The sequence below is a fragment of the Zosterops lateralis genome (genome assembly GCF_965231275.1).
Source record: "Zosterops lateralis genome assembly, chromosome: 4".
Taxonomy (NCBI): Eukaryota; Metazoa; Chordata; class Aves; order Passeriformes; family Zosteropidae; genus Zosterops; species Zosterops lateralis.
In genome coordinates, this window is record NC_139765.1 from 61,349,469 (window position 1) to 61,362,057 (window position 12,589).

General features: G+C 46.4%; 1 protein-coding gene across 1 annotated transcript in view; it reads left to right on the top strand.

The window, feature by feature from the left end:
* Positions 1 to 12,154: 12,154 nt before the first annotated feature.
* Positions 12,155 to 12,589, top strand: part of RELN (reelin) — a gene marked incomplete at its 5' end in the record, with an annotated part of 276,672 nt that continues 276,237 nt past the window's right edge. The window contains one exon of the mRNA XM_083859081.1: positions 12,155 to 12,380. Within this exon, the coding sequence (XP_083715207.1) occupies positions 12,155 to 12,380 (226 nt within the window). The remainder of the gene's footprint in view (positions 12,381 to 12,589) is intronic.

Sequence of the window (12,589 nt, forward strand, 5' to 3'; positions counted from 1 at the left end):
GTAGGCAAACAAAATATATCCTGCAAAGTGCTGGCGGTCCCACGGGCTGCGGTTGTGTGTCTCAGATAAAAGTGTTGAATCTCGTGTCTCCACGCTCAGGTCCACTGACATGCACTCACACAAATGGTATATTTTAAACACATTTTAAATACAGATAGGATAAGAGAAAGCCCTCTAAACCTGCAGTAAAATGTGTTTCCAGCTCTCAGCAAATTTAGTGATGGCTAAATGATAGGGAAGGAATATCTTTTCTGAGGTCCTTAAAGTTTAGTGATCATTAAATAAAGCAGAAGAAATATCTTTTATGGACTTCCACAGGATTTACATCCCACTTTTCTTCACAAAGTAAACTGTTAAAACTGTTCTGGCCTGTTAGCCCTGTGTACCTTGGTTCCTTGGGGTTACTGAAGTTAGAATAGCAAAGGGGAGAGATAAATTAGGCAGTAAAATGGACTAAGAGTTTCTTTTGTGGCCACTGACATTCAAAAAATTCTTCAGATAAAGGCTACCCACGATAAATATTTGCAAGTTAATGAAAGCCTTGGAAACTTCAGTATGCAGATGTAACGTTGTTAAATACCCATCATTTCTTCATGGAAAGCCAGAGCAGCCAGTGGATAGTAGGACAGAGCAGTCATGGACATGAATACTTGTGGGAGTTACCTCTTCATGTAAGATGTATGTATTTAATGTACATTGAAAATCAGATTTGCAAAACAAGGTCAAACATTAGAATTGTAAATAACCAGAACCAAGTTGAATTCCCTTAAATACACTTAGGAATGATTCCCAGGACACAGTGCTGGTAGGGCACAGCAGCACCATGGATCAAAAACAGGCAAAAGTATATTCTCACGCCTGTATTGCATCCAAAACTGTACATTAAAGGAAACATCATCCAAATTAGGAAAATATAAAAGCAAGAACCATAATGAATATTGTGTATTTGTCTTCAGAAATTTTTATTTTTATTCATAATAGATAATGAGATTAATTTTAAGCTTAGAGTCCCTCCCACTACCTATTTTTCTAAGCATGAGCAGAGAGTTAAATCTCTAAATTTACATCTCTAAAGAAATCCCACAAAATATATAAGATATTGAACACAAAATCTTTCTACTCTTTCAAAGTATTCACCCTTAAATGCTATTATTAATCCATGCAATAGAAAGTTTTAAATACTTGTTGCCCAGTATGGAGTTATTTTTAAGTCCTATATTGTTTTTAATGGCTACAAGATCAATAGTAAATTTAAGGGTCTAGGCTCACTGCTATTTCATAGCATCAACAATGTTTGTAAAGAAATGCCTTTCTGAAAAAGAAAAGCCTTTTAATATTCTCTTTTATATTCATACCTCAATAAAGTTAATAAGCAATACAGACAGACAAGTTTAAACCTATTTGAATGAAATGCACTGAAAGAGAGAGAGAAAAAAGTATAAAATTAAAAACTCTATATTCGGATGAAGTCATGAGATGTCAGTTTACAGACTGTGCATATTGTAGCAGCCCACTGGAAAATGGAGCAGCCAAACAGCTGCTATTGTTCCTACCCTAGAAAAAATTAAGATCTCGTAATAACATAGGCATGGAAGTTGTCTATAATTTCACATTTAGGCCTTTGTTCAGAAATTACTTGGGCTCTGCTTAAGAGCAAAGTTCATGAAACTGGCAAGGAAAGACTGCTTTATTATCTGACTGTGACAAGTCCTGTGCACAAAAAAGGGATTCATCCCAAAGGGTTATTTGGCATGGCCAAGGCAACTCCAGAGTGCCAGGCCTCTCTGGTAAATCCTTGCATAAATAGGAGAAGAAAATAAGGAGGCTGCATGAACTGAAGACTTTGTTTTGGAAGAAAAAGCAAGATCAGTTAGCTATTAATTCCTTTTAACTTTGCTGTCCAGCATTCACAGGTCAGAGGTTTCCACTTTGCCAAAGCCAAACTTTACTTACACTGAAGCTTCAGCTTCCCTGACAGACCCAAGAGAGGGGGTCCACCTTACTTAACCATGGTCAGACTCATCCTCCCCTTTTCTTTCCTTGACTGGGGTTCTAAAGAAAGCCCCCACATCTTGGGATGACTGAGGGAGGGCTTTCTAGACTGCAGGAGAAGTGCATCAATGGACTGACAGCCCACCTGCTGTGGTGGGTAGGAGAGGTCCCTCTCAACAATTTGTTGAGGTCTGCTTTGTGTGTGCATCTGATTGCCAAAAGGAAAGACATACAATGACAATACTGAGTGCTTGTACAGATGAGTAGAAAATAAAGGCTTGGTGACTTTGGAAAATCTGACTCTGGAAAGTCCACTTTATAGCTTTGTTAGCCTGAGAAAATCAGAAGTGCGCCAGGTTGCTGTCCTGCTTCCAGATGCTACATGCTATACCACAATGAATAAATGATACATGTAGTTTGGTGCTCCAGGTATCTTCCTTATTTGCAGCTGATCATGTAGAAACCCTAGGGAATTTCCTTAATTTTTGTCATAGAAAGCTGCTGAAAGCAGGGGACAAGATTTGCATCAGGACTCTCCACATGGTGACAGTGACAAAAGTGTTTTTCTACATTCTTCCATGAAATCCTTTGCCCAGACCCAAGGAGCTTGGACAAAGCCCCTTATTGCTCCATGTTACTTAATAGTTCCCCAACCTGCCCATATCTTTTCAAAATCATCTGCTGTGGCCATGTTGATAAAGTAGCTATCTTGCCTGCTAATGTTTTTCAATCCTGCTTTTGGGGTGTGAGCTTGGTCCCTGAATGAAGTGAGCAGCTCTACTGCCTGAATAATCACTTCCTTAAATTAATATGGACTGCAGTCACATCCATCTGTGCTGTGATTTCCCACCAGCACCCATGCTTGAAAGAGGCCTGTACCTCCTAAGTAATTATTTACATTCCACCTATTGCATTCTACATTGCAGACAACAGTCTTTACTCAGTTCTCATTTCAATTTATTCCTTGTTATTTTCTGTGTTAAAAAACATACTTCATGAGGGGTGAAAGCTCATGGTAACCTTCATCCTACAGTATTAGGTAGGTCCTGCCTTTAACAGGGAATAGTTGTAACTTACACAAAGCTCTTGAATCAGACAAGAGAGACAATAATGATTATGATTTTTTTATAAGCTTTTATTCCTATTCTAGGAGGGTTGGTCATAGATACTCTTCTTAAATAGTCATTTTGATGTTATTATTAATAATATCTTAGCCTTGCTGTCAATGGGAGAGGTATGAAAAATTCTGGCCAAAGACATTTCATAAACTCCTCGCCTTCAAAAATCAGACACTGTATTTACTCAGAGCAGTGAGGGGATATGAGGCCAATGCACAAACCCACTGGGATGTGGCTGCCCCCTGCAAGATGGTGAGGACAGTTTGATGGGGGGTTCCCTCCATGCTCAGCTGTGTTGGAGGCTGCTCAGGGGCTGGGGCTGGGCAGGTGTGCTGGTGCTCTGGGTTGTAGCAAAATCTTTCACATCAAGTAAGGATTTGAAGTGATTTATGGGTAAATCATGTTTGTATCAGTGAGATTGTGCTGATGCTGGGGCTAGGAATAAATTTTCCTTTAGGAAAAGACTGACCAGGCAGAGTCTGGAAGCTTCTTTTTCTTCATTCCCCACAATGTACAGGGCTTGGTCACAGCTTTGACTCTCTGCAAATGCTTCAGCAAATGTCTTCCTGCTATTGTAGGGAGATTGCAAAGTTGTGGGGTTTGTGGGTTCTGTGGTATCTTGGTTTTTGATGAAGGCCACTGCTAGCATCACTCTTGTATGCAAAGATGAGCCTGTGTCAGAGTCTGTCCGAGGATGTGTTATGCCTCACAACTGTCTCCGATGGTTGAAGACCAAGACCCCCGGAGAGACTGGGGAGAGCCCCTGGCCTGGCTGAGGTGGGGCGCCTGCCGAGGACTGATACGCATCTCCACGAGAACGGAATGCAAGAACAATAGCAGCTCGTTACAGTGGACTGAGCTGGTTATACTGACCGTGCTAGAAGGGTACAGCTTGCTGCTTGTTCCTGAGCACCCAACTTTGACGCAGGTGCCTGCACTGGCCCAGTGCCCTCTTTGGCTCCATTCCACTCGCCTTGGTCCTCTTCCTGACCACCCTATAAAGACTCTGCGGATCCCGTGCACCCTTTGTGATCACCCCACTGGAGAAGATCGCGTCTATGGGCATCTCTACGTCTTGAGGACCTCCGACTCTCCACGTGGTAGCTATAATCCCCCTTCCCCTCTTTCTCTATCTTTCTCACTATTCTCTATTTTCTCTCCCTACTATCGCATTGTGGGCACTAAATAAAAGTGCAATTTTTGTTTAAGCAAACTGGTTTGTCCCCTGTTGTGTCTTTTGCGCTTTGAGATCTCCAAAACGAACCATCAGGTTCCCCGCATATGTTTGCGGACCCTGACATTTAAATTGGCGTCACGGACAGGATCTTGATAGACTGTGGAGTTGCGGGTTTTATATAGTTTGTAGAAGGGGAAGGACCCTCGTCTCAGCCGCACCTAGCACGCCACTTCGGTGAGCGCTGTTAGAAAGCAAGGGGGGCGAGGGAAAATTCCCGCAAACTGTATACACCCAGGCGAATAAGCACTCCTTGTCATCAGGATATTTCAGAAACGATCTCACTGTGCAAAAGATGGGACTCTGTGTTTTAAGCTGCTTGGTGTAGTTGAGGAGACAACAGGCGTTTTTTGTGAAGAAGTGCCTCCCAAGCAGCTGGGTCTCCTCTCCCATTCCAGGGAAGCGAAGGGAAACACAGTATTAGCTGTGCCATTGTTTGTAACTTTAAGAATACCTCCCTGAGAGTGGTTTTTGTCCCTTCACAAAAAATGAGTGAAAATTCTAGTACAAAAGATAAGGATATTCTTTTTGCTTTGCTAACAAAGCATGGTGCTAGACCTTCTCCAGCCGGAGAAGAGTGGGCACAAGATAATTGGTTTAAGTGTGAAAACATTGTAGATAGAATATATTCTTTGCAACATGATGCTAAGTATAAACTGGGCAGAAATAAAACCATTCTTTGCTCAGTTTTGGGGGCCTGCCTTTCGGCAGCCATAGAAACCCATTTTAAACGGGTAAGTGAAGAGAGAGCAGAAATAGAATCCCTGCAAAAACAATTGGAACAGAAAAGAAATCAAGAGGGAGAAGTAATAGAATCCCTGCAAGATTTGGTAGCAGCTTTGCAAAAACAATTAGAACAGGAAAGAAATCAGAAATATTTGCTGAAGATTTCCCTTGCAGAAGAGCGGAGCAAAAATTCAAAACCTGTAGATTCACCAAAGGAAACAGGAGGAAATGAGACATACAGCATTAAGCAGATATACCCTCAGAAAGAATTAGTACACACGCAAAATTGTGGGGAACTCTGTTGCTCCAATTTGAGACCTCTCGTCAAAACAGAATTTAATTATATAAATGAAGAGGTTCATAACCTCCACATAACCACCAAAGGAACACCAAACACAGCCACTGAATTAGCTAAATTAAAGAAAGAATACTCCCGACTTTCTAGCGAATCAGAGACGGAGTATGTCTTTAGAGTTTCACTTACTGGTGGTGACCAAATTAAATTAAGTGAACAAGAAGCAAGTGGCTACTGGGGACATGGAGTTTTCTTAACAACAGGGAATGCACATGTTCCATGGTCCCTGACACAGCGTGCAGCTCACTGGGCAGGGGGACTAAGCCCCCTTGAAAGGGGCGACCCTCTGGCAATAGTCGGCACCCCGGACCAACTCCTAGAAAACATACACAAAGCTGCATGCTTGCAAATGATACATGAAAGAAAATTGATTTCTGACTATGAGTCACCCATGCAACAGCCTGTCAGACCCGAGATTATGACCCCCCTAATTCGAGGTTTGCCGGAGTCTCTTAAACCAACAACAATTCTTCTTCAAAAAACAATAGCATTTATCACTCCGGTAGACAGGCTTGAAAGATTTCTTGGACACACAAGTGATCAAACCGGTTCCACTGACTCCACTGACTTCTCGCCTTTTGCTACTCCTAGCACACAATCTAACAGCAGTCATAACAGTGGAAAATATGGACCAGTGAAGCACTCAGAGGACAAACCCGAAAAACCCAGAGAAGTCAGGCACATTGCTTCTCCTAATGAAAAACCAGAAAAGGGAGAACAAATCTCTAACCAGCAGCAGTTGTGGTTGCTAGGGCTGAAAAGGGGGCTACCTCGAGAAGCAACTGTCCACCAAGCCCTTGGCCCTATTCATCCTACAGATCCTTTTCAGGTAGAATGGAGATTTGCCACCTCAGGATTGTCATTATATATATGGCAAAGGGGTCCTGAAGGCCCAATCAGATCTGTCAGCTCTCGCTCTTGTGGCTTTAAAGATGCTGAAAAGAAGTACACTACTTGGGAAAAAGGCTTGTTTGTGGTTAGCTTAGCTCTCATAGAAGTGGAAAAAATTGCACAACAGCAACCAATTGTTTTGAGAGACCCCTTCAAGGTTAAGTCAGTCACTACTGGGACCCCCCCACCTGCTGGGGTGGCAGAGAGGACCTCAGTAAGACAGTGGTCTGCTCAGACTGAACATTATTGTAACATCTTCTCAATAACTGAAGGAGCTGTGAAAAATCTAGCACTACAAGAAGCAGAAAAGTTGGATAGCATCCAAGATAAACCTGCCTCAGTCATTACCCCTCCCTTTTCCCCCGAACAGGCAGCAAATCCTTGGTTTACTGATCCTTCTGCCTTTTGCCTGACAGCTTCAAGCATAATTCCCTCACTATGGGGACCAAGTGATCCCAGCAATCCAGCACATTGCCCTGGACAGTCTGTTTTGGTGGACCTCCCTACTGTAGGGGAAGTACCACTAGTGCAGAAAACCCCTCTGAATAAATATACATGGGCAGCCTTTGATGCTCTAGGGAAAGAGCATCAAATAAATACAGGATGGGCAATTTTCATCATTCTAACCTTCTGCCTCCTCGTGGCAGATTCTGTTGTGCTTACTTTCCACAGGAGAACTCCGAGGGACATGAAGGCCATATAAACCATGATAAATATTTTAAACAGAAATTTTAAATAGCATTGATTCAGAAATATTAATGAATAAATTGGTTGCCACAATTAGAGATTTGACCAAATTACAACAATTATTATAGTTGTCCTTATTGGCTTTGGGGACACTTCAGTGATTGCTATTAAACATATTACCAAATTGGGAAAAGATAAATGTGAATGATAGCAAATTGGTAATTGATACACCTGATGCTACACAAAACAATATTTATTTGGCCCTTAAGCTGCATCCAGGCACAGCTTTGGATGCAAATGGTTGTTGCCTTAATTATAAGGCACGAAGAAGAAAGAATTCTTCCTACTGAAATTTGGAAAATAATTTGGAACAATTCAAATTATTTTCAAAGAGAATTCCAATCCTGGTGGAAATTAGTGAACTTTACCTATAACCCCAATACCAACACAGTCACAGCTTTTATGTTAACAATAGGTAATGCTTCAGTACATTTGATATTCCCTATCATTGCATTAGGTATAAATCATGATGGAGCTATTCTCTATCCTTCCGAGCATAGAGAATGGGCCCATCAAACTGGTGAGAAATGGCAAACTGTCAATTTAGAATCTTGTGTTGTTAGGGAGCAGCAAGGTTTCATTTGTGAAAGTAATGCAATCATAGCTCAGGACATTTGTCTGGACACCGAGCAAAATATTTGTCATTTTGAAGTACATCCTAACGAAGCTCCTGGAACAGTGCTCGTGTATATAGGCAATGGGTGTGCATGCTTTAGGACTGTCTGTGATGTTGTAACTGTAGAAAATATAATGGTAGATACTAAAAAGCACTCTAATTTTTGTGTCTGTAATTTTACCACAATTACAAGATGTGACTTTTCTTATAAAGTCCCAGCTACGTCCTCCTTTTGATTTTGGTTTTGATTGGCCTTGTTTTAGTTAGCATCCCTTTTGGAAAGGACACTCCTAAAGTTATTGATGTAAAATGCACTACCCAGACAGCAAAAGTTAAGCCTGTAACGACAATTTGATTTAAAATGGTTTGCTGTTTTGATTAATGTTGCTTTGTCTTAGTCATATTAATTAAAAATTAAGGGGTTTTTTGTTTTGTTTTGTTTTTTTGTTTTTGTTTGTTTAGAAATTATCATTTTAAAAATTTAAAGAATTTTGTGAAAGAAATTGTTTTCAATTAAGTATTTCATTGAAAATTGTAACTGTTGATTTTAATTGATGGTATTATATAAATTATTTAGTAATTTGAGTTAATATTTTGAAAAATTGTTATATTAATTATTTGGTGATTTATGTTGATTATTTTGAAAAAAATTGTTAAATCAATTTTTTTTTAAAATTTTTGTTTCATTTTTTGCTTCTATTCCCTTTCCGTACTTTACCTTCTTTCTCTCTCTCTCTCTCTCTCTCCTACACCCTCTCTATTGTCTCTGTTTTTCTGGGATATGCTGCCAATGTGGATGAGTCCTGAAGACTTCACGAGACTACGGAACCTGCTGATGGAAGAACACCTTCGTCGCCAGTCGTGAGTCACGGGGTGGTGTCAGAGTCTGTCCGAGGATGTGTTATGCCTCACAACTGTCTCCGATGGTTGAAGACCAAGACCCCCGGAGAGACTGGGGAGAGCCCCTGGCCTGGCTGAGGTGGGGCGCCTGCCGAGGACTGATACGCATCTCCACGAGAACGGAATGCAAGAACAATAGCAGCTCGTTACAGTGGACTGAGCTGGTTATACTGACCGTGCTAGAAGGGTACAGCTTGCTGCTTGTTCCTGAGCACCCAACTTTGACGCAGGTGCCTGCACTGGCCCAGTGCCCTCTTTGGCTCCATTCCACTCGCCTTGGTCCTCTTCCTGACCACCCTATAAAGACTCTGCGGATCCCGTGCACCCTTTGTGATCACCCCACTGGAGAAGATCGCGTCTATGGGCATCTCTACGTCTTGAGGACCTCCGACTCTCCACGTGGTAGCTATAATCCCCCTTCCCCTCTTTCTCTATCTTTCTCACTATTCTCTATTTTCTCTCCCTACTATCGCATTGTGGGCACTAAATAAAAGTGCAATTTTTGTTTAAGCAAACTGGTTTGTCCCCTGTTGTGTCTTTTGCGCTTTGAGATCTCCAAAACGAACCATCAGGTTCCCCGCATATGTTTGCGGACCCTGACAGCCTGAGATGTGCTAGTGAGTTTTGGCTAGTTTCACTTTTTGATCTAGATGTGTAGGGTCTGAGAAGGCAAGTGTCTTGTCTGAACTGAACTATTACATTATTTCTGAAGGGTGCAGGAAATGGGGTTTGAGGCCCCAAACTGTCCCTTTGAATATCCCTGTGTCCTTGTATATTAGTGGTCTGGAGAGTCTGCTGGATTCTCCACCAACAGAGCATGACTCTGGGACTTCCCAATCCGCCCAGTGAAGAAGAGGTTAGAAATCTTGTGAAAGTGTAAGAAACAAAGGAGAGAGGAAGGCATAACATAAAGAAATGAAGGATGAAGATTACGAAGGAGAGGCACAAGACTTCCAAGCAGAGTTGTTACATTTTTACCTTCTTTTACTGACTCTCTCATATTGGTAAGTGACACACACCTCCTAGAAGAAAGAGCTGTTGCTGGCTTCACTAACCGTCCTGGCTGCTCTGGATACTAAGCAGCTAGAAACAAAGAAAATTGTGTAAAATTCATCAGCACAGGCCCTATCCAAATCCCAGTGAGTTTAGAGAGTGCTAATCTTAGCCCCAAAATCTGCTGGCAGGTTAGCTATCCCATGGTCCCAAGATTATTTAGGGAATTAGCTCTTGAAAAAAAAGATGAAAAGGCTTTGCTGGAAACTGGCACAGAGGCATCCTGAAAGGGACGGATGGCATCCCCTCCTGCTACAGCACTGGGACCACCTCACCCCCTTTCCCTACTGCTTCCTTTTTTTACAAGAGAGTTGGCCACGTCTAGCAGCCTCCTCCAAAATGACTGGCCAACTTTCCATGGCTGCTGGGCAGAGCAGGCACGAGCCAGGGTGTGTTTGCTGTGCTGGAGCCCCTCTGGCACAGCCTGGCCTCGCTGGCAAACCCTTGCTGGAGGGAAGCAGGAGTGAACGAGGGAGAGCACACCCTGTTGGCAGTGGTTTCACCAGTGAGCCCACACAGCTTTTGCCTGCATGAGATTTTGGCATGAGGAAATTATATTATTAGTCTGTCACTTTTACAAGCATTGAAATATATGGGGTAGGCGCAGATGTTAAAAAATAACCACCAAAACAAACAAATACCCAAAGCTGAAAAACAAATAAACCACCAGAAAAAGAAAGCCTCTGAGCTGAACTGACTCCTCACCAGCTGCTGTCAGGCCCAGTTTCCACAGCAGGGACACCCACCAGCCAGTGGTGGGACAGGTGTTACATCCCCTGCATGTTGCACCACTGGTGCCTTTTGTATTTACAGCAAAAGCAGCGCATTTCTGCATCCAAGGAGATGAGGGACATCACCTCACTCCATCCCTAGTGAGGCACAACCCAGTAAGACAGGAAACACAGTGAAGTTTTGCTGGTGGTGGTGAAGTCAGGCTCAGTGCAGAGCCAGAGGAAAAGGCAGGTTGGGCAGATGGCAAGGATGTCCCCCGGGCCACTGCGGCCGGCTCTCCGTCAGCTGGGTGGGAGGTGGGCCAGGGAAGCAGCCTGCACGGACGTGGGGCAGCTGCGTGGTGCCATCCATGTGGCTTGCACCTCCGTGGAGGGAACCTTTCCCTCTGGCACTGAAACCAATCCAGGAGGGAGCCCCTGGCCGTGCCAGTTTTGCACTCCAAAAATGCTGGCAGGTAGGCTCTCCTTTCCAATTACATCATGTCACTGCCGCTCACCCCGGCTGTCTCTGGCCCTTGGGCAGGGTCCAGGAGCAGCATGGTGGATGCTTTAAACCGTTGTGGATTTGCTCCCATCTCCTGATGCCCTCTGTCAGTCCTGCTTTGTTAAAATTTTATGTTTTTATGAATTGTTCAACTTGCTAGTGTTTTATATTCAGTTTCTCATTCCCCTTCTGGCTTGCTCTTCTTGCTGGGATGAAGGGCCTGGGCACACATCCTTGGGGAGTTGAAGCCTCCTCCCAAGGACCTGCACTGCCCAGGGACTCACATTGCCCCCTCCAGAGCTCCTGACCCACCTCTGGGGATGTGTGTGCATGTGCATTATTTTGAAATGGCAGTGGGGAAGGTTAAAGTAAAAATCTCACTTTTGCCCAACAGTGGGTGCAGGTACAACAGAGGCTGTGGCTGGGACGTGGACAGGGGCAGGGGCAGAAGGGCAGGAATTGGAGCTGAGGCAAAGGGACAGGGACTGGGGCAGAGGAATAGGGACAAAAAGATAGGGGATGGAGCAGGTGCACAGGGCAGGGACAGAGAGACAAGGACATGAACAGGGCTAAAGACAGGAGATAGAGCAGAGGGACAAAAGGATGGATAAAGGGGTAGAAGCAGAGACATTTGGGTAAAGGCTGAGAGACAGGGACAAGGGAACAAGGAGGAGCACGATCTCAGGTGTCAGGGTGGGGAGTAAGGGCTGGGACAGGGGCAGGGGAAGGGGCAGGGGAGGCACAGAGACCGAGGCAAGGGCAGGGCATGGGCTGGGACCCGGGAGCTGAGCCAGGGGCAGAAGCTGGTTAGTGCAGGCAAGGGCGGGGACGGGGCAGGGACAGGACCCGGCGGCAGACAAAGGGCGGGCGGCAGAGCCCAGCCCGCAGCCCCGTGCCCGCGGCGGCAGCACCGCGCACCGGCGTGCGGAGCGAGGAGCAGGAGGAGCGGGCGGCGGCGGAGGAGGAGAAGGAGGAGGAGGGGAGGGACCTTCCCCTCCCTCCCACCCCGGCACCGGGGGAAATAAATTATTCCCAGCCCTCGCACTCTGAGCTCCGCGCCCCGCACCCCGGCAGCGGCAGGCGGGGACGGCGCAGCCCTTCGTCGGGCGCGGAGGGGCCGCCCCTGCCCTCGGCGAGCTCCGCTCCGCGCCCCGCTCCCGCCTCCCCCCGAAGTCCCGCGGGCCGCGGCGGGGGGCAGCGCCCGCCCCGTCCCGGCCCGGCCCGCCCCGTCCCGCGCGGCGCGGAGCGGAGCGGAGCGAGCGGCCCCGCCGTGCCCTGGATGCCCCAGCGGCGCCGGCGGCAGCAGCATGGAGCGGCGGGGCGTCCCCGGGGGCTGGCCCTGCCTGCTGGCCGCCCTGGGTGCCCTGCTGGCGGCGGGCCGGGCGGCTGCGCCCCGCGCCCGCTTCTCGCCCTTCTTCTTCCTCTGCACCCACCACGGCGAGCTGGAGGGCGACGGGGAGCAGGGCGAGGTGCTCATCGCCCTCCACATCGCGGGCAACCCCTCCGCCTACGTGCCTGGCCAGGAGTACCACGGTAGGTGGTGGCTCGGCGCTGCTCGGCCCCGGGGCGTCCCGCGGGGGGGAGAGCGGTGGGGGGGAAGCGGGTGCCCCGGACGGGGCCGTGTGCCCCGGGGCAGCCCCGGCCGTGCGGGACCGTCCCCACCTGCCCCGGGCGCGGCCCCGCCGCCCGCGCTCCCGTCCCGGCGCCGCTCCCGCCGGGCGCAGCCCCGAGCGGAGGAAATT